The following is an 18,708-nucleotide window of genomic DNA, read 5'->3' as shown; positions in this document are numbered from 1 at the left end:
CCCAGAGGAACCATTTCTGCTTCAGCAGACCTGAGCTGTAGATCTAGACCCCTAGCATCAAAACGTCTTTCTGTATTTAATCATACTTGTTAAGCTTATCACATAACGAGTACTACTGCACCAAAAAAAATGCTTCCATGAAAACTTTTCATTTTATAATTCTTTTCTTTCAGAAAACCACTTTTGATATCTATAGACGCAAGGTAAGTCTTTGAGTTGCTACTGAAAAATTAAAAGTATGCATGCATAAATACACAGCTTTAGCTGTACATAGGTACAAAGGTACTTTGGAAATGGAAATAATCCAAATAACAATTCTGTGTGTGTTTTTTCTAGAACATGTTCTATCAACAAGCTATCATGAGGTCCAAGGTCAAATCTAGCGTCTCCCTGGGAGCGTAAGTTTCTTTCTGGTACCAAGACACAGATTAACCCTGCAGATGCCCCGCCCCTCCCTGAGCCTGGTTCTGCTGGAGGTTTCTTCCTGTTAAAAGGGAGTTTTTCCTTCCCACTGTCACCAAAGTGCTTGCTCATAGGGGTCATCTGATTGTTGGGGCCAGGCCCTGGAGCCAGGCCTGGCCCTGGAGGGTGCCCGAGTGCGAGCGTCTGGTGGCTGGGCCTTAGTCCATGTGGCCCGGCCGGGCACGGCCGTAAAAAGGAGGCACCGTAGGGGTCGGTTGCATTGTGAGCAGGGCAACAGCCAGGAGTGGAGGTCCTGGCGGACCGATCCCCGGCTACCAAGACTGGCAATTGGGACATGGAATGTCACCTGTCTCGTGGGGAAGGAACCTGAGTTAGTGCATGAGGTTGAGAGGTACCAGCTAGATATAGTATAGATATAGGCTCACCTCAATGCACGGCTTGAGCTCTGAACCCAGTCTCCTGGAGAGGGGCTGGACTCTGGAGTTGCCCCTGGCGAGAGGCGGCGGGATGGACTGGGTATCCTGGTATCCCCTCGGCTTGCTGCCTATATGTTGAGGTTTCTCCCAGTGGATGAGAGGGTTTGTTCCGTCTGCCTTCGGGTCGAGGAACGGGTCCTGACCACCGTCTGCACTTATGCGCCGAGTGGTGGTTTAGAGTACCCAGCCTTCTTGGAATTCCTGGGTGGGGCTCCGGAGCTCCACCTGGGGTCTCTGTTTTCCTACTGGGAGATGTCAATACTCACATGGGCAATGACAGCGAGACCTGGAGGGGCGTGATTGGGAGGGACGGCCTCCCGGATCTGAACCCGAGTAGTGCTTTGTTACTGGACTTTTGTGCAAACCACAGTTTGGCCATAACGAACACCATGTTCGAACATAAGAGTTTCGATAAGTGAACGTGGCACCAGGATGATCTAGGCCGCAGGTCAATGATCAATTTTGTAATCGAATCACCAGAACTAAGGCCATATGTTCTGGACACTCGGGTACAGAGAGGGGCTGAGCTGTCAACTGATCACCACCTGGTGGTGAGTTGGATAAGGTGGCGGGGGAGGATGTTGGACAGACGTGGCATGCCTAAACACATAATGAGGGTGCGCTGGGAATGCCGCGCAGAGCAGTGATGTGCGATACCACTGATTTGCTTTCCGATCCGATACCAAGTAAACTTCAAGGTGGTATCGGCGATACTGATCCAATACCGATACTTTGTACAAAAACTTTTTTTTAACTGTATCTTTTATTGTATCTCAAATTATAGATTCATAATGATTACAGGACTTCAGATTACTTGTTCTTATCACTTAATAATGCAGAATTATCATACAGAAAACTGAAGTTGTGTGCCATTTGAGCATGTTGCCTGCCTGCAGCACTAAAGGACTCCTCGAGAGATGTCTGTCTCGCCCTGGCAGCACCTGTCCCTCTCCTCGTCTTCAGTTCACCTCAACATACGCTCATCATATTCTGTGATATGATTTACTCTGAGGTGTTTGACGAGGTTAATGGTGTTGCCAGAACACCTCACTGTCTTGCCACATGTATCACAAACCGCATCTTGGCTGTTTGTGGAGGTAAAATACGTCCACACATTACTCCATTTACACTCAGCCATTGTTGTGAGTGCGCATGACAAGGGGCTGCAACACATTCATAGAGCTGTATTTCACACATGACTATTAAAGGCAGAAGAGGAAGTAGTTCCTTCCAATGTAGACAATCCAAATGATATTGTTTCTTTCCACTGTGTTCCTGTTAATGATAACCTACAAATTTACCCTACATTACTAAAATATCGATATTTTAATATGAGAATCGATTCTAGAACATGAATGATTGGTATTGAAGGAATCGATATTTCAGTATCGATCCGCACATCACTAGCGCAGAGGCCCCAGTCTGCACTGGAACAGTTGGTGGTTGCACTTCTATAGATCCACCAAAGGGAGCTGCAGGGGTCTGATGCTATGCTATGTGATATTCAGTTATCACATAACTATAATTTGTACTTGGAACATGCAATACTGGCCATATATAGTTGGACTGACCTCAACACACAGCTTGAGGAATGATTATCAGGAGATATTCCACCCTCAGTGATAGATGTGACCCATCAGTTCACTGTCTACACACAGTGTTGGGGAGTAATAGAATACATGAACGTATTTAAAATACAAAATATGAGTAACTGTATTGAATTACAGTTACCGTTTAAAAAGGTGGTATTCAGAATACAGTTTCTTTGTTGAAATAAAGCGATTACCCGTGATGTGTCTGTGAGCGAGGGAGGGAGAAAAAGGAAAAGTAGGAGCTGTCTCCGAGCAGAAACGGGAGCTGGAAGCATGTAAATATAATAATAACCACTGCAGCCAAACAGAGAGCCTGACGAGCCCAGCTGTAAGTAAGCTGTTAAGACTCGACTGTACGCTGTGTTCCTGTTTTCCTCTGAAACAATAAGCTTCGTTGGAGCAGCCTTTCAACGCCTCTCTCTGTCTCTCGCTAGCAAACTTGACCCACACAACAAAGTAAAGCTAGTTTTCAGCTACAAGCCCGACACGAACCCGACGTATCAGCCAGAGGTCCCTTTACTACGGTTCGGAACCGCTGACCTGTTTTATATACGCGCAGAATAGTTTTCTATACAAGATCGCTGCAAAAAGTGCAGCCTTACCTAATGTCCACCTACTGTTACTCATTTATATGAAGATTTTAACATCTAGCTGGTGTTGGTGTGGAGAGTAACCTTCAGTAATAAATGACACAGCAATAGTACATTCATGTAGTTATAAAAACCATGATAATATATTAAGTAATCCAAAGTATTCAGAATACGTTACTCTCATTGAGTAATGTAATGGAATCTGTAGTGGAATACATTTTAAAAGTAACCTTCCCAACACTGGATACACATTGGGTTTTGTCCCAGTGGCCAAGAAAGCTTCCAGGTACCAAGCAGTTTTTAGCGACATAGGGCCCTGTTCTTAGCTTGCTGGTAGTGTCAGCTGCCCCCTGCCTCTAGTTCTCTGGGGCTCTTGCCCTTTGGACATGAGGGCTCCATCTGGGGCTTTCTCCTTCTGCTTAGGTGGGCATGCAGTTGTCATTAGAATATGTGGCCTTGGGACTTCTCTTCGGTTGCTATGGATGGCCTGGGTCTCCTGGGCCTTTCTCTCTCTCTCATACACACGCACACACACACACACACGCACGCACGCACGCACACACACGCACGCACACGCACACACACACACACGCACGCACACACACACACACACGCACGCACACACACGCACGCACACGCACACGCACACACACATGCACACACACACACACGCACACACACACACGCACACACACACACACGCACGCACACACGCGCACACACACACACGCACGCACACACACACGCACACACACACGCACGCACACACACACACGCACGCACACACGCACACGCACACACACACGCACACACACGCACGCACACACACGCACGCACGCACGCACGCACACACACACACACGCACACACACACACACACACACACGCACGCACGCACACACACAGACGGGGCGTGGCCTTTGGATTGGGAACTGTGGTGGTAGTTGGTGCTTTTTAAGAAGGAGTGCCGGAGGTGTCTTCCAGCTTATACTTCGTTTGGAAGGTGTGCGGCCAGGATACTGGAGAGCAGATCTCACCCTTTAGTTTAACCTCAGGATCAGGAGGAACAACATGGCTTATGTCCTGGTTGTGGACCAGTGGAACAGATCTTTGTCCTTTTGAGGATATTTAGGATATGGTGTATGAGGTTTGTCCAACCAGTCTACAACTGTTTTGTGATGTGACTGACTGTGGCCCCTTTTCTGTAAGAGGTGTGTTGGGAGCATGGGTTATCAGGCCCATTATTAAAGGGTGTTGGGGTCCCTGTACCATAGTGAGACCTTGTTTATCTAGTTTACCCTAGTTTAAGGCTCTAGGCAGTAACAGAATGAGATTATATCAGATATAGTTTCAAATCAATATTCTAAGCAGGCATCTGCTTTGATGCTAATTGAAAGAACAGGTTCAAAGATTTATTATTAACAACTAACAGAAATTAAATACATCATTTCCCCTAAAAATTATGGCACATTATTGGTTTACAGGTATTAAAAATACAGTAAACTCAAATTAACAGTGTATGGTGTGTTTGACAGTACAAATATGTTAAAGTACAAACATAAAACAATGCACTGTCATCATTTTATTGCCCAGCACTACATACAAGTGCTGGAAATGCACTTCCTGCAGAGAGTTCCTGGGCTCTCCATCAGAGATGTGGAGACAAGCTTGGTCATACAGTACAGCAGGGGTCCAGGGTTGTTAAAGGAGTCAGTTGAGGCATCTGTTTGGAACGCCACCCAGGTGCCTCCTAGGTGAAGGGTTTCCAACTTCCAACTTTCTCTGTGTGCCCTCCTGCAGAAACAGAGGAGATTCAGTCTCCTCAGGGTGCTTTATGTTGTAATGTAACCCTACAATAATACGACAGAGAAACCCCAACCATCATATGACCCCCCATGAGAGAGGTCTGGGCTCTTCTGCCTGGACTGCTGCCCCTTAGACCCTCACTAAGATCAGCTGTGGACACTACATGGATGCACGGAGACTCGACACCACTATGAGACATTTGAAAAATCATTAGAAGGAACAGTTGCAAAAGTCCAAGATACAACTGGGAAATTCAGGTCGATACCATGTAGCGCACTTTGCAGAGAAACACGAGTTCAAATTTCAAAACTGCAGCTTTGCCATACTGCATCTAACACTTATAACAATTACTTCTCCTAATAAAAACAATACTCGTAGGTAACTTTGTGTAATATTTTGAGTGAAATGAGGAGAAATAAAGACAGAAACCAGAAGGAGTATTTCAGTCACAGTTTGGAGGGTCCCAGTGGTGAGCCTTACCAGCTCCTTTCCATTCTGTCTGTGTGGCTTTTCTCAGGATAAGGGAGAGGGGGTGTGGCTTGTTTCTAATCAGCACGGCTGGAAAACAGCTGGTCCCAGTGAGCCACTGCTCTAAAAAAGCCCTCATAGCTCAGTGACTGTGTCACTCGCTTTTTTAAACACCTTTTTGTTTTTTCAGTACTAAAAACTCTGAGAAATCTCTTCACTCGAGTTCTCACCCACAGCACTAAGAGTACTATCATCATTAGTTAAAATACAGTATATTTAAATGAACATATATATGCATCTCCTTTTGTCGCGGCTGTGCTGCCTGGTTTTGACATCCTCAACTAGAAAATAAATGAAGCTAATAACAGTTCTGTCTCTGCAGGCTGGTCAAATACATCACAACCTACAAAAATCATGACCCGTTCCTGGCTTCCTGTCTACCCAGCAACCCGTGGCAAACAGACCATGATGCATACTGGACTCTCAACATGAGAAGGTGAAAAACAAAACAACAGTGTACCAACTTCAGCAGCAGCACCGATGAGTCTTTGCAGTCTAACATTTTAAGTGTGTTTATTTGGAAAGTTGTTTAAAATAAATTAATGAATTATAAAAAGTCCCTCGTACCCAAGTATGCAGTCAGCTGGGGAATAAAATGGGAGGGGCACTCAGTTTGTGTTGTTTCCCGTGTTTATTAAAAGTTTCTGTACATGAAAGATGGATAAAGGTCTAAGCCTTTGATACATGAGTGATGAAACATGTTCCACCTTTGTGACCCTGATGTGAAGAGTGAAACATCCTGATATGTCCAAACTATTGTTTTACACACACTGTAAACGTGTGTTTTAATGCTGCTGGAGCAGCAGTGGGGACAAACAGACACAGAGACATGGCAGACATGACACAGGGACAAAAACAGTGCGATGAACACAGGACTACAAATGAGACAGGCACAGAGAGACGAGACAGCACACAGAGATGAGACAGGCAAAGAGAGACGAGACAGCACAGAGAGACGAGACAGGCAAAGAGAGACGAGACAGGCACAGAGAGACGAGACAGCACACAGAGATGAGACAGGCAAAGAGAGACGAGACAGCACAGAGAGACGAGACAGGCACAGAGAGACGAGACAGCACAGAGAGACGAGACGGGCAAAGAGAGACGAGACAGGCAAAGAGAGACGAGACAGCACAGAGAGACGAGACAGCACAGACAGACGAGACAGCACAGACAGACGAGGCAGCACAGAGAGACGAGACAGCACAGACAGACGAGACAGCACAGAGAAACGAGACAGGCACAGAGAGACGAGACAGCACAGAGAGACGAGACAGGCAAAGAGAGACGAGACAGCACAGAGAGACGAGACGGGCACAGAGAGACGAGACGGGCAAAGAGAGACGAGACAGCACAGAGAGACGAGACAGCACAGAGAGACGAGACAGGCACAGAGATGAGACAGCACAGAGAGATGAGACAGGCAAAGAGAGACGAGACAGCACAGAGAGACGAGACAGGCAAAGAGAGACGAGACAGCACAGAGAGACGAGACAGGCAAAGAGAGACGAGACAGCACAGAGAGACGAGACAGGCAAAGAGAGACGAGACAGCACACAGAGATGAGACAGGCAAAGAGAGACGAGACAGCACAGAGAGACGAGACAGGCAAAGAGAGACGAGACAGCACAGAGAGACGAGACAGGCAAAGAGAGACGAGACAGGCACAGAGAGACGAGACAGCACAGAGAGACGAGACGGGCAAAGAGAGACGAGACAGGCAAAGAGAGACGAGACAGCACAGAGAGATGAGACAGGCAAAGAGAGACGAGACAGCACAGAGAGACGAGACAGGCAAAGAGAGACGAGACAGGCACAGAGAGACGAGACAGGCAAAGAGAGACGAGACAGGCACAGAGAGACGAGACAGCACAGAGAGACGAGACGGGCAAAGAGAGACGAGACAGGCAAAGAGAGACGAGACAGCACAGAGAGATGAGACAGGCAAAGAGAGACGAGACAGCACAGAGAGACGAGACAGGCAAAGAGAGACGAGACAGGCACAGAGAGACGAGACGGGCAAAGAGAGACGAGACAGCACAGAGAGACGAGACAGCACAGAGAGACGAGACAGGCACAGAGATGAGACAGGCAAAGAGAGACGAGACAGGCACAGAGAGACGAGACAGCACAGAGAGACGAGACAGGCACAGAGATGAGACAGGCAAAGAGAGACGAGACAGCACAGAGAGACGAGACAGCACAGAGAGACGAGACGGGCAAACAGAGACGAGACGGGCAAAGAGAGACGAGACGGGCAAAGAGAGACGAGACGGGCAAAGAGAGACGAGACAGGCAAAGAGAGACGAGACAGCACAGAGAGACGAGACAGCACACAGAGATGAGACAGGCAAAGAGAGACGAGACAGGCACAGAGAGACGAGACAGCACAGAGAGACGAGACGGGCAAAGAGAGACGAGACAGGCAAAGAGAGACGAGACAGCACAGAGAGACGAGACAGGCACAGAGAGACGAGACGGGCAAAGAGAGACGAGACAGCACAGAGAGACGAGACAGGCACAGAGAGACGAGACAGCACAGAGAGACGAGACAGGCACAGAGATGAGACAGGCAAAGAGAGACGAGACAGCACAGAGAGACGAGACAGGCAAAGAGAGACGAGACAGGCACAGAGAGACGAGACAGCACAGAGAGACGAGACGGGCAAAGAGAGACGAGACAGGCAAAGAGAGACGAGACAGCACAGAGAGACGAGACGGGCAAAGAGAGACGAGACGGGCAAAGAGAGACGAGACAGCACAGAGAGACGAGACAGGCACAGAGAGACGAGACAGCACACAGAGATGAGACAGGCAAAGAGAGACGAGACAGCACAGAGAGACGAGACAGGCAAAGAGAGACGAGACAGGCACAGAGAGACGAGACAGCACAGAGAGACGAGACGGGCACAGAGAGACGAGACGGGCACAGAGAGACGAGACAGCACACAGAGACGAGACAGGCAAAGAGAGACGAGACAGCACAGAGAGACGAGACAGGCAAAGAGAGACGAGACAGCACAGAGAGACGAGACAGGCAAAGAGAGACGAGACAGCACACAGAGATGAGACAGGCAAAGAGAGACGAGACAGCACAGAGAGACGAGACAGGCAAAGAGAGACGAGACAGCACAGAGAGACGAGACAGGCAAAGAGAGACGAGACAGGCACAGAGAGACGAGACAGCACAGAGAGACGAGACGGGCAAAGAGAGACGAGACAGGCAAAGAGAGACGAGACAGCACAGAGAGATGAGACAGGCAAAGAGAGACGAGACAGCACAGAGAGACGAGACAGGCAAAGAGAGACGAGACAGGCACAGAGAGACGAGACAGGCAAAGAGAGACGAGACAGGCACAGAGAGACGAGACAGCACAGAGAGACGAGACGGGCAAAGAGAGACGAGACAGGCAAAGAGAGACGAGACAGCACAGAGAGATGAGACAGGCAAAGAGAGACGAGACAGCACAGAGAGACGAGACAGGCAAAGAGAGACGAGACAGGCACAGAGAGACGAGACGGGCAAAGAGAGACGAGACAGCACAGAGAGACGAGACAGCACAGAGAGATGAGACAGGCAAAGAGAGACGAGACAGCACAGAGAGACGAGACAGGCAAAGAGAGACGAGACAGCACAGAGAGACGAGACAGGCAAAGAGAGACGAGACAGGCACAGAGAGACGAGACAGCACAGAGAGACGAGACGGGCAAAGAGAGACGAGACAGGCAAAGAGAGACGAGACAGCACAGAGAGATGAGACAGGCAAAGAGAGACGAGACAGCACAGAGAGACGAGACAGGCAAAGAGAGACGAGACAGGCACAGAGAGACGAGACAGGCAAAGAGAGACGAGACAGGCACAGAGAGACGAGACAGCACAGAGAGACGAGACGGGCAAAGAGAGACGAGACAGGCAAAGAGAGACGAGACAGCACAGAGAGATGAGACAGGCAAAGAGAGACGAGACAGCACAGAGAGACGAGACAGGCAAAGAGAGACGAGACAGGCACAGAGAGACGAGACGGGCAAAGAGAGACGAGACAGCACAGAGAGACGAGACAGCACAGAGAGACGAGACAGGCACAGAGATGAGACAGGCAAAGAGAGACGAGACAGGCACAGAGAGACGAGACAGGCACAGAGAGACGAGACAGCACAGAGAGACGAGACAGGCACAGAGATGAGACAGGCAAAGAGAGACGAGACAGCACAGAGAGACGAGACAGCACAGAGAGACGAGACGGGCAAAGAGAGACGAGACAGGCAAAGAGAGACGAGACGGGCAAAGAGAGACGAGACGGGCAAAGAGAGACGAGACAGGCAAAGAGAGACGAGACAGGCAAAGAGAGACGAGACAGGCACAGAGAGACGAGACAGCACACAGAGATGAGACAGGCAAAGAGAGACGAGACAGGCACAGAGAGACGAGACAGGCACAGAGAGACGAGACAGGCACAGAGAGACGAGACAGCACAGAGAGACGAGACGGGCAAAGAGAGACGAGACAGGCAAAGAGAGACGAGACAGCACAGAGAGACGAGACAGGCACAGAGAGACGAGACGGGCAAAGAGAGACGAGACAGCACAGAGAGACGAGACAGGCACAGAGAGACGAGACAGCACAGAGAGACGAGACAGGCACAGAGATGAGACAGGCAAAGAGAGACGAGACAGCACAGAGAGACGAGACAGGCAAAGAGAGACGAGACAGGCACAGAGAGACGAGACAGCACAGAGAGACGAGACGGGCAAAGAGAGACGAGACAGGCAAAGAGAGACGAGACAGCACAGAGAGACGAGACGGGCAAAGAGAGACGAGACGGGCAAAGAGAGACGAGACAGCACAGAGAGACGAGACAGGCACAGAGAGACGAGACAGCACACAGAGATGAGACAGGCAAAGAGAGACGAGACAGCACAGAGAGACGAGACAGGCAAAGAGAGACGAGACAGGCACAGAGAGACGAGACAGCACAGAGAGACGAGACGGGCAAAGAGAGACGAGACAGGCAAAGAGAGACGAGACAGGCACAGAGAGACGAGACGGGCAAAGAGAGACGAGACGGGCAAAGAGAGACGAGACAGCACAGAGAGACGAGACAGGCAAAGAGAGACGAGACAGCACAGAGAGACGAGACAGCACAGAGAGACGAGACAGCACAGAGAGACGAGACAGGCAAAGAGAGACGAGACAGCACAGAGAGACGAGACGGGCACAGAGAGACGAGACAGGCACAGAGAGACGAGACAGGCACAGAGAGACGAGACAGCACAGAGAGACGAGACAGGCACAGAGAGACGAGACAGCACAGACAGACGAGACAGCACAGAGAGACGAGACAGGCACAGAGAGACGAGACGGGCAAAGAGAGACGAGACGGCACAGAGAGACGAGACAGGCAAAGAGAGACGAGACGGCACAGAGAGACGAGACGGCAAAGAGAGACGAGACGGCACAGAGAGACGAGACGGCACAGAGAGACGAGACGGCACAGACAGACGAGACAGCACAGAGAGACGAGACGGCACAGAGAGACGAGACAGGCAAAGAGAGACGAGACGGCACAGAGAGACGAGACAGCACAGAGAGACGAGATGACAACAGAAGCTGGACACAAAAGAGACACTGCTATGACCAAAATGCAAAAACAACAGAGTCCCTAGAAAACAACATTTTCAGGAACTAGAAGATGATTATCTTATAAAGGAACAAGTAAAAAGTTCAGAACCAAACTTCAAACCCTGGACGAACCCAGGGACCACGGCAGGATGATGATGGATGTCCCAATAGTGACTGAACCTGTGTTTGTCCTCAGGGTTGAAGTTCCTACTAAAATGCGTGTGGAGCGCTGGTCCTTCAGCTTATTCGAGCTGCTGAGTGACCTGCGAGGGCGAGATGACTTCAAGGTCTTCCTTAAGAAGGAGTTCAGTGGTACGTCAACAAATGTCGTTCATCACAGTTTCTCTTCTTGGTAGAGTTGAGAGTTCTGCATGACTAAACAACTACAAGCATGGAGTTTTATCCATGTTTAGCTAAATACAGTGAAGATTAGGACACATTTATGCTTTATCATGGTGATGGGTGGTAGATAAAACAAAGGGAACATGAATGTTTCAACTAAACTGTGAAACACCCACGTCAGCCATATTTCTTTCACAATAAACATCAGGACCCTTATTATTCAACATAGAGCTCATTTGTATTTATTCAGTCTTCAGTTTATTTTAGTTTTGTCAGATCTTCGTGCCAACGATTGTGGAGAGGTTTCCATAATTTGACAAAAATGTTACACTTTGGCTCCACTGGTGGGGTTAGATGAACCACCAGTGTCTTATAGTGTCTTACTATTTATATTTTATCCCTGCACATTTGGCGTGGAGCCCCCATGATTTCAAATCAAATCAAATCACTTTTTATTGTCACATCACATGTGCAGGCACACTGGCACAGCACATGCGAGTGAAATTCTTGTGTGCGAGCCCCACAAGCAACAGAGCTGTGCAAACACAACAACACAAACGAGCAAAATACAAGAATGGCCAACCTGAAACTAATAAATATATGTACAATATATAATAGTGTATGCATTTCTGGATGTGTATACTAAATATTTTCCTACGTGTGTGTGTGTGTGTGTGTGTGTGTGTGTGTGTGTGTGTGTGTGTGTGTGTGTGTGTGTGTGTGTGTGTGTATACACATTTTTACAAATTAAATAGTAAAAAAAAAAAAAAAAAATAAAAATAATAATAATAATAATAAAATATATAAAATATACAGAGTTGAATATGTGCAAAACAAGTGGCATTTATATAACAGTGTGGAGTGCATAATGTTGAAGTTCCAGTAGTGAAGCTGAGGTGTCTATGACGTGTTCAGCAGTCTGATGGCCTGGTGGAAGAAGCTGTCTCTCAGTCTGCTGGTACGGGACCGGATGCTGCAGAACCTCCTTCCTGATGGAAGCAGTCTGAACAGTTTATGGCTGGGGTGACTGGAGTCCTTGATGATCCTCCCCGCTTTCCTCAGGCACCGCTTCCTGTAGATGTCTTGGAGGGAGGGAAGCTCACCTCCAATTATCCGTTCAGAGCACCGCACTACTCGCTGGAGAGCTTTGCAGTTGTAGGCGGTGCTGTTGCCATACCAGGTGGTGATGCATCCAGTGAGGATGCTCTCAATGGCACAGTGATAGAAGGTCCTGAGGATGCGGGGGCTCATGCCGAATCTTTTCAGTCTCCTGAGAAAGAAGAGGCGCTTCTGCGCCTTCTTCACTGTTTTGTTTGTGTGTACTGACCACGTAAGATCCTCAGCCAGATGTACACCAAGGAACCGGAAGCTGCTCACTCTCTCCACAGCAGCGCCGTTGATGGTGATGGGGGTGTGTACTTCTCTGCACCTCCGGAAGTCCACTATCAACTCCTTTGTCTTTGCGACGTTGAGGGTGAGATGGTTGTCTTGACACCAGTGGGTCAGGGCGCTGACCTCCTCCCTGTAAGCCGTCTCATCACCGTTGGTGATAAGACCCACCACTGTAGTGTCGTCCGCAAACTTCACAATGATGTTGGAGCTGTTAGTGGCTGTGCAGTCGTAGGTGTAGAGTGAGTACAGGAGAGGGCTCAGTACACACCCCTGTGGAGCACCAGTGTTCAGTGTGATGGGGGATGAGGTGATGCTGCCCAGTCTGACCACTTGGCGTCTGTCAGACAGGAAGCTAAGGATCCAGCTGCAGAGGGAGCTGCTCAGTCCTAGATCCTGCAGTTTCCTGTCCAGCTTCGAGGGAACGATGGTATTGAATGCTGAGCTGTAATCTACAAACAGCATTCTCACATACGTGTCTCTCTTCTCCAGGTGTGACAGGGCAGTGTGTAGTGTCAGGGCTATGGCATCATCAGTGGACCTGTTGTGGCGGTATGCAAACTGTAGAGGGTCCAGTGAGTCGGGTAGTGCAGAGCAGATGAAGTCCCTGACCAGCTTCTCGAAGCATTTGCTTACGATGGGGGTCAGGGCTACAGGTCGCCAGTCGTTCAATGAGGAGATGGTGGAGGATTTGGGTACAGGGACGACGGTGGCCATTTTGAAGCAGGCTGGGACTACAGACAGAGAGAGGGAAAGGTTGAAGATGTGTGTGAACACTCCAGCCAGCTGAACCGCGCATGACTTGAGGACGCGGCCGGGAATCCCGTCCGGACCAGTAGCTTTGCGTCCGTTCACCTTCCTGAAGCACCTCCGCACATCCTCCTCAGACACAGTGTGCGCACTGACGTCATCCGCGGTGCGCACACTGTCCGGTCTCGTGGTGTTCGCTGTGTCGAATCTAGCGTAGAATACGTTTAGATCCTCACACAGAGAGGCCGTGGTCTGCGGTGTGCTGGTTTTCCCTCTAAAGTCTGTGATCGTGTTTAGTCCCTGCCACATACTCCGAGGGTTGTCAAACTGTTGCTCCACCCTGTCCCTGTACTCACGTTTGGCTGCTTTGATCGTCTTCCGGAGTTGGTAATGTGCGTGTTTGTAGTCCGATGTGTTCGCGGAGGCAAAGGCGGTGTTCCGTGCCGCGCGAACATCTCCGTTAATCCAGGGTTTTTGATTTGGGAAGGATTTAACTGTTCTGGATGGGACGACATCTTCCACGCATTTCCTGATAAATCCGCAGACTGACTCTGTGTACTCATCAATGTCTCTGGCGGCCACGTGAAACATTTCCCAGTCCGCGTGATCAAAACAGTCCCGCAGCGCAGACTCCGATTGGTCCTTCCAACAGTGCACCGTCCTGGTGTTGATTTTGTTGTATATGTACAATGACAACTCCATAAGTCAGAAAACTGTCATACTTATTAGGATCTAATGTGGTATATGGTGTGTGCACATCAGGTGAGAACTTGGCTTTTTGGGAAGCAGCAGAAGAACTGAAGTGGGGAACCTCATCGTCTATGTCAACAAAAGCTGAGACCATCTTCAAGTAAGACAAATAATCTAACCTCATTCTTCTTTCTTTGATTTCTATTTTACTTTATTTTACATTCCACATTTTTACATTTAAATTCCACATTTTGTGTTTTCTTGAGACCCGTCCAGCCATCCTGGTTACACAATACATCTTTGTTTCACATGAGATTCAGTTTCACACTTTACAATAGCTTTTGATTCAATTCACTTAGACAGCGCCAAATCACAACAACAGTCACCTCAAGGTGCTTTATGTTGTACAGTAGGTCGTCCAATAATACATACAGAGAAAACCCAACAATCATATGAACCCTATGAGCAAGCACTTTGACGACAGTGGGAAGGAAAAACTCCCTTTGAACAGGAAGAAACCTCCGGCAGAACCAGGCTCAGGGAGGGGCGGGGCCATCTGCTGCGGTGAGGGGAGGAAGACGGGGTCATTTTAAATTGATTTCAGGTTTTCTAAATCTTCACTCCTATAACTTTCAGCCATGGAGGAGATTGATGTAGAATGTGTGTGTATGCAGGACCTTCCTGGCCCCTGGCGCCCCCCGCTGGATCAACATTGATGGCAGGACAATGGGTCTGACAGTGAAAGGTCTGGAACATCCTCACCGCTATGTGCTGGAAGCAGCACAGACGCACGTCTTCCTGCTCATGAAAAAGGTGTGTCCAGATTCATGATTGGTGTGAGGGTCAAAAATGATCTGTTCATACCAACACGTGGAGGTTGCTAGCATGCTCATGTTTTTGATTGGCACAGGACACGTTCTTCCGTTACCTCAAGTCACCTACATACAAGGACATCCAGAAGAAGGCACTGAACCCTGAACCGCACAACTTCAGGTTAGTATTCTACATAATGTAGACACAGAAGCTGAATTTCAGGTACCACTTATTCCAATTTAAAATGATCCAAACAGGAAAAACAGGGAAGGGAACCTCTTACTATATTGGGATATATTACCACAAGTACTGACGTACACACAGGCAGTACTTTTTGCCTGGATCCTTCATAATAGTAATCCGACTACATCACAAACTTTTGGAATCACAAACTTTTCCATACAGATCTCTATATAAGGAGACATGTTTAAATCCAGGCTGAAACAGGAAGTGGTGACAGTGTTGTAAGAGAGGCCTGCAGTTAATAAGAAAGGATGACTGTATGAAACTGAATAGTGTCTGAAGTCTGCAGGGGAAGAAATCAGTTCCTCTGAGACCGTCACTGTGGCTCAAGTAAAAAATGCTTGGAATTTAAGTTTATATGAAAAAGACGAAGACTAAAAGAAAAAGAAGACAGAAAGAGGAGAAGCACTGCGTCACTGCAATGGGAAAACAAAGTAAATAAAACTTCTCCAGCATTCATGGGATAGAAGCTCCTGTAATGATAGCGCCATTTTCAAATTGAAGATAAGAACATTTAAGATGAGACAGCATGAGGGATGTTTACATGTTTAAGTCTGGTCCACAGACCCACTGAGATCTGATGTGTTTTTAAAAGCCCTCCCTTCACACCATTTGGATTGGCATCACATTCAAATATTATTTTCTGCGTTGTGTGTCACCAGTTGCTCCTCCTGTGCGTATAGTGGTCAAACAGGTTTACCGTCTAATCATTTGAACCCAAACCAGGGACAGGACAAGTAAAGAGCATAACATTCTACAATCGATAAGCAATGTGTGTTTCACAACTTTACTCTGGTGAAAGAGGCTTTTTTGTCATTAATGTTTGTATTTCCATCCAAGTCCTGCCAACCTGGAGCAGAATGCTCTCAACCGGAGCCCGGGCATCCACCCCATCATCCTCTGGCAGCAAGAAGAGGAGGAAAAAGCCAAGGCTGCCGCTGCCTCCGCTCCAGTGGATGTCAAAGCCATGATGAGCAAGATCGACAGGAAGAAGTAGAAAAGTATAGTGCAGGTGTGTTTGTATGCACGCAGGTTCGTTTAAAGCAGTCCTCTTTGTAGCTGGATACATGAAAGGTCTCACTTTACTTATTAATGGTCTCCTGTTTTAGTAACTGTGAGTTATTTTAAATTGGAAGGAAAAACTTGGGCTTTCAGGGCCAAGATCTGGAGAAACACGGGCTGAGCCATCAAAAGCTTTTCTTCTGTCTGTGCACAGATTACATTTCATTTGCTTATTTGAGTGAAATAATCCTAAAGACAAGTTACAAACGATCATTTACATATCACATTTTCTGATGTACTTAAAGCTGTTTCTACAGTTTCTACTAGTCAGCAGATCATATTTCATGTATATTGTGTTAGCACAGTTTGTTAATAACACTCTTACTGTTGTGAGTCTACAGGGTGGACCATTTATATGGATACATGGTAACAACATGGGAATGGTTGGTGATATTAAAGTCCTGTTTGGGGCACATTAGTATATGTGAGGGGGCAAACTCCTCAAGATGGGTGGTGACCATGGTGGCCATTTAGAAGTCGGCCATCTTGGATACAAGTTTTGTTTTTTTCAATAGGAAGTTGTTGTTGAAAAGCTACTGTAAAGTTACGTTGAAACCAAGCACACCATTGTTTTTCTTGTGACATTACCAATAAGTTTGATGTGTCACATGGTCCTCTTCCTATTGAAAAAACAAAAGTTCTATCCAAGATGGCCGACTTCTAAATAGCCACCATGGTCACCACCCATCTTGAGGAGTTTGCCCCCTCACATATACTAATGTGCCCCAAACAGGACTTTAATATCACCAACCATTCCCATGTTATTACGGTGTATCCATAGAAATGGTCCACCCTGTAGAACTGCAGTTGCACATATACACTGCTGTCATTACAGGGTTTTGTTTTGGTCTTATTAGATTAAATGTGTCACAATCGTGCAAAATAGTATTTCAGTGCATGTCAATGAAAGAGTTTCTGTGTAGCATCCAAGTGTGGACCATGTCCCAAAAATACAAATAAATGAATTCTAATAAATAAGCTCAATATGTAGAAGACTTTGAATGTCACGGCTGATTTTTTTTTAACTTTCACTGATGTTTCTTTTAAACAGCCAACAGTCCCTACTGATACATGGTAAATGGCCTGCATTTGTGTAGCGCTTTACTCAGTCCCAAAGCACTTTACACTACATCCAGTCATTCACACATTTGTGATGGCAGCTACATTGTAGCCACAGCCGCCCTGGGGCGCACTGACAGAGGGGAGGCTGCCGGACACTGGCGCCACCGGGCCCTCTGACCACCACCAGTAGGCAAACATGGGGTTAGTATCTTGCCCAAGGATATTTGGCATGCAGCCAGGAGGCAGCCTGGGATCGAACCACCGACCTTCTGATTAGTGGCTGACCTGCTCTGCCACCTGAGCTACAGCCACCCCAAGATATATCAAGGATACATCAATATTGGCATATATACTGTGTTTGTATTCAAATCAAAAAGAGTTTATTTTAACACAGCTGTGCAAAAACACGCTTGCGATCATTTATTAATGGTGTCTGTGGCTCAGATGCTACAGTAGGTTGTAACACTGGGTACGTTTATAAATAAGATTATTTACAACAATTAAAGCACAATAAATACCAAAGAGAACCATGTTCAAACAAAAGGAGAATGGTTTAATCTGCTGGTTTTTTCTTAAAAGGTTTTTAACTGTTTTTAAAGACTCCACAGAGCTTAAGTGTGAACTGTTTTAAAGCCTTGGAGCCAAAGACGGGAAGACTCTGTCCATCTCAGTCTTCAGTTTTACGTGAGATACAAATAGTTTGGATGAGAATTGTGGAGACCGACCTTCCAGTGCTCTGTATGCTGCAGTGATAATCCTGAGCCATCTGTGGGTGGATGAGTGTGAGCGAGATGAAGTACAAAGACGTGATGTGCGCTAAACGTGTATTAATGTTTGAGTTTTAGGTAAGAAAAGGCTCTATATGTGTCAGCTCTGTTTGTGCTTAAGAAGTGCACAGCTGTAGTCAACAAATATTTTCATGATAAGTCGCTAACCTGAGAAACACTTCATATCAATCAACACTTTCAGCATCTTTTTAAACCAAAGGTCCAAATGTACTAAATAAATAAATAAAGGTGATTGAATCCCTGGTTAGCAGAACCCACAGTGTGACAGTAAACAACAGGTATGTAGTGAATAACAGGAGGACCAGAAGAAGAAGTTAGAAGTTATCGACCTGCCACGCTGTCGACACCACCGGGGCACGCTGAAGCAGTTATGCTGAAACTAACTCATGTTAGAAGCCAGGATGAACTACTTTTGCCAAGCACCGCCCTCCCTGGTGTCCAGAGTGTACTTGCTGCACTAGTTTTAGCTTTTCAGAACTAGTAAAAGGTCACCCCCACCCCCACCTCCATCACCTTGGGTTTTGCATCCCCTATT

At 47.4% G+C, this 18,708-nt stretch overlaps 1 protein-coding gene across 1 annotated transcript in view; it reads left to right on the top strand.

Moving 5' to 3' along the window:
• Positions 1 to 16,709, top strand: part of rgs9a (regulator of G protein signaling 9a) — a 37,654-nt gene extending 20,945 nt beyond the window's left edge. Inside the window, exons 10-17 of the mRNA XM_080905190.1 lie at positions 174 to 203; positions 337 to 398; positions 5,737 to 5,850; positions 11,231 to 11,346; positions 14,278 to 14,365; positions 14,880 to 15,018; positions 15,116 to 15,198; positions 16,102 to 16,709. Coding sequence (XP_080761316.1) covers positions 174 to 203; positions 337 to 398; positions 5,737 to 5,850; positions 11,231 to 11,346; positions 14,278 to 14,365; positions 14,880 to 15,018; positions 15,116 to 15,198; positions 16,102 to 16,258 — 789 coding nt within the window. The 3' untranslated portion in view covers positions 16,259 to 16,709. The remainder of the gene's footprint in view (positions 1 to 173; positions 204 to 336; positions 399 to 5,736; positions 5,851 to 11,230; positions 11,347 to 14,277; positions 14,366 to 14,879; positions 15,019 to 15,115; positions 15,199 to 16,101) is intronic.
• The last annotated feature ends 1,999 nt before the right edge of the window (positions 16,710 to 18,708 follow it).

Source organism: Rhamphochromis sp. 'chilingali' (genome assembly GCF_963969265.1).
Source record: "Rhamphochromis sp. 'chilingali' genome assembly, chromosome: 15".
NCBI lineage: Eukaryota > Metazoa > Chordata > Actinopteri > Cichliformes > Cichlidae > Rhamphochromis > Rhamphochromis sp. 'chilingali'.
Note: the sequence above shows the minus strand (reverse complement) of the source record. Positions and strands in the feature narration are given on the sequence as shown.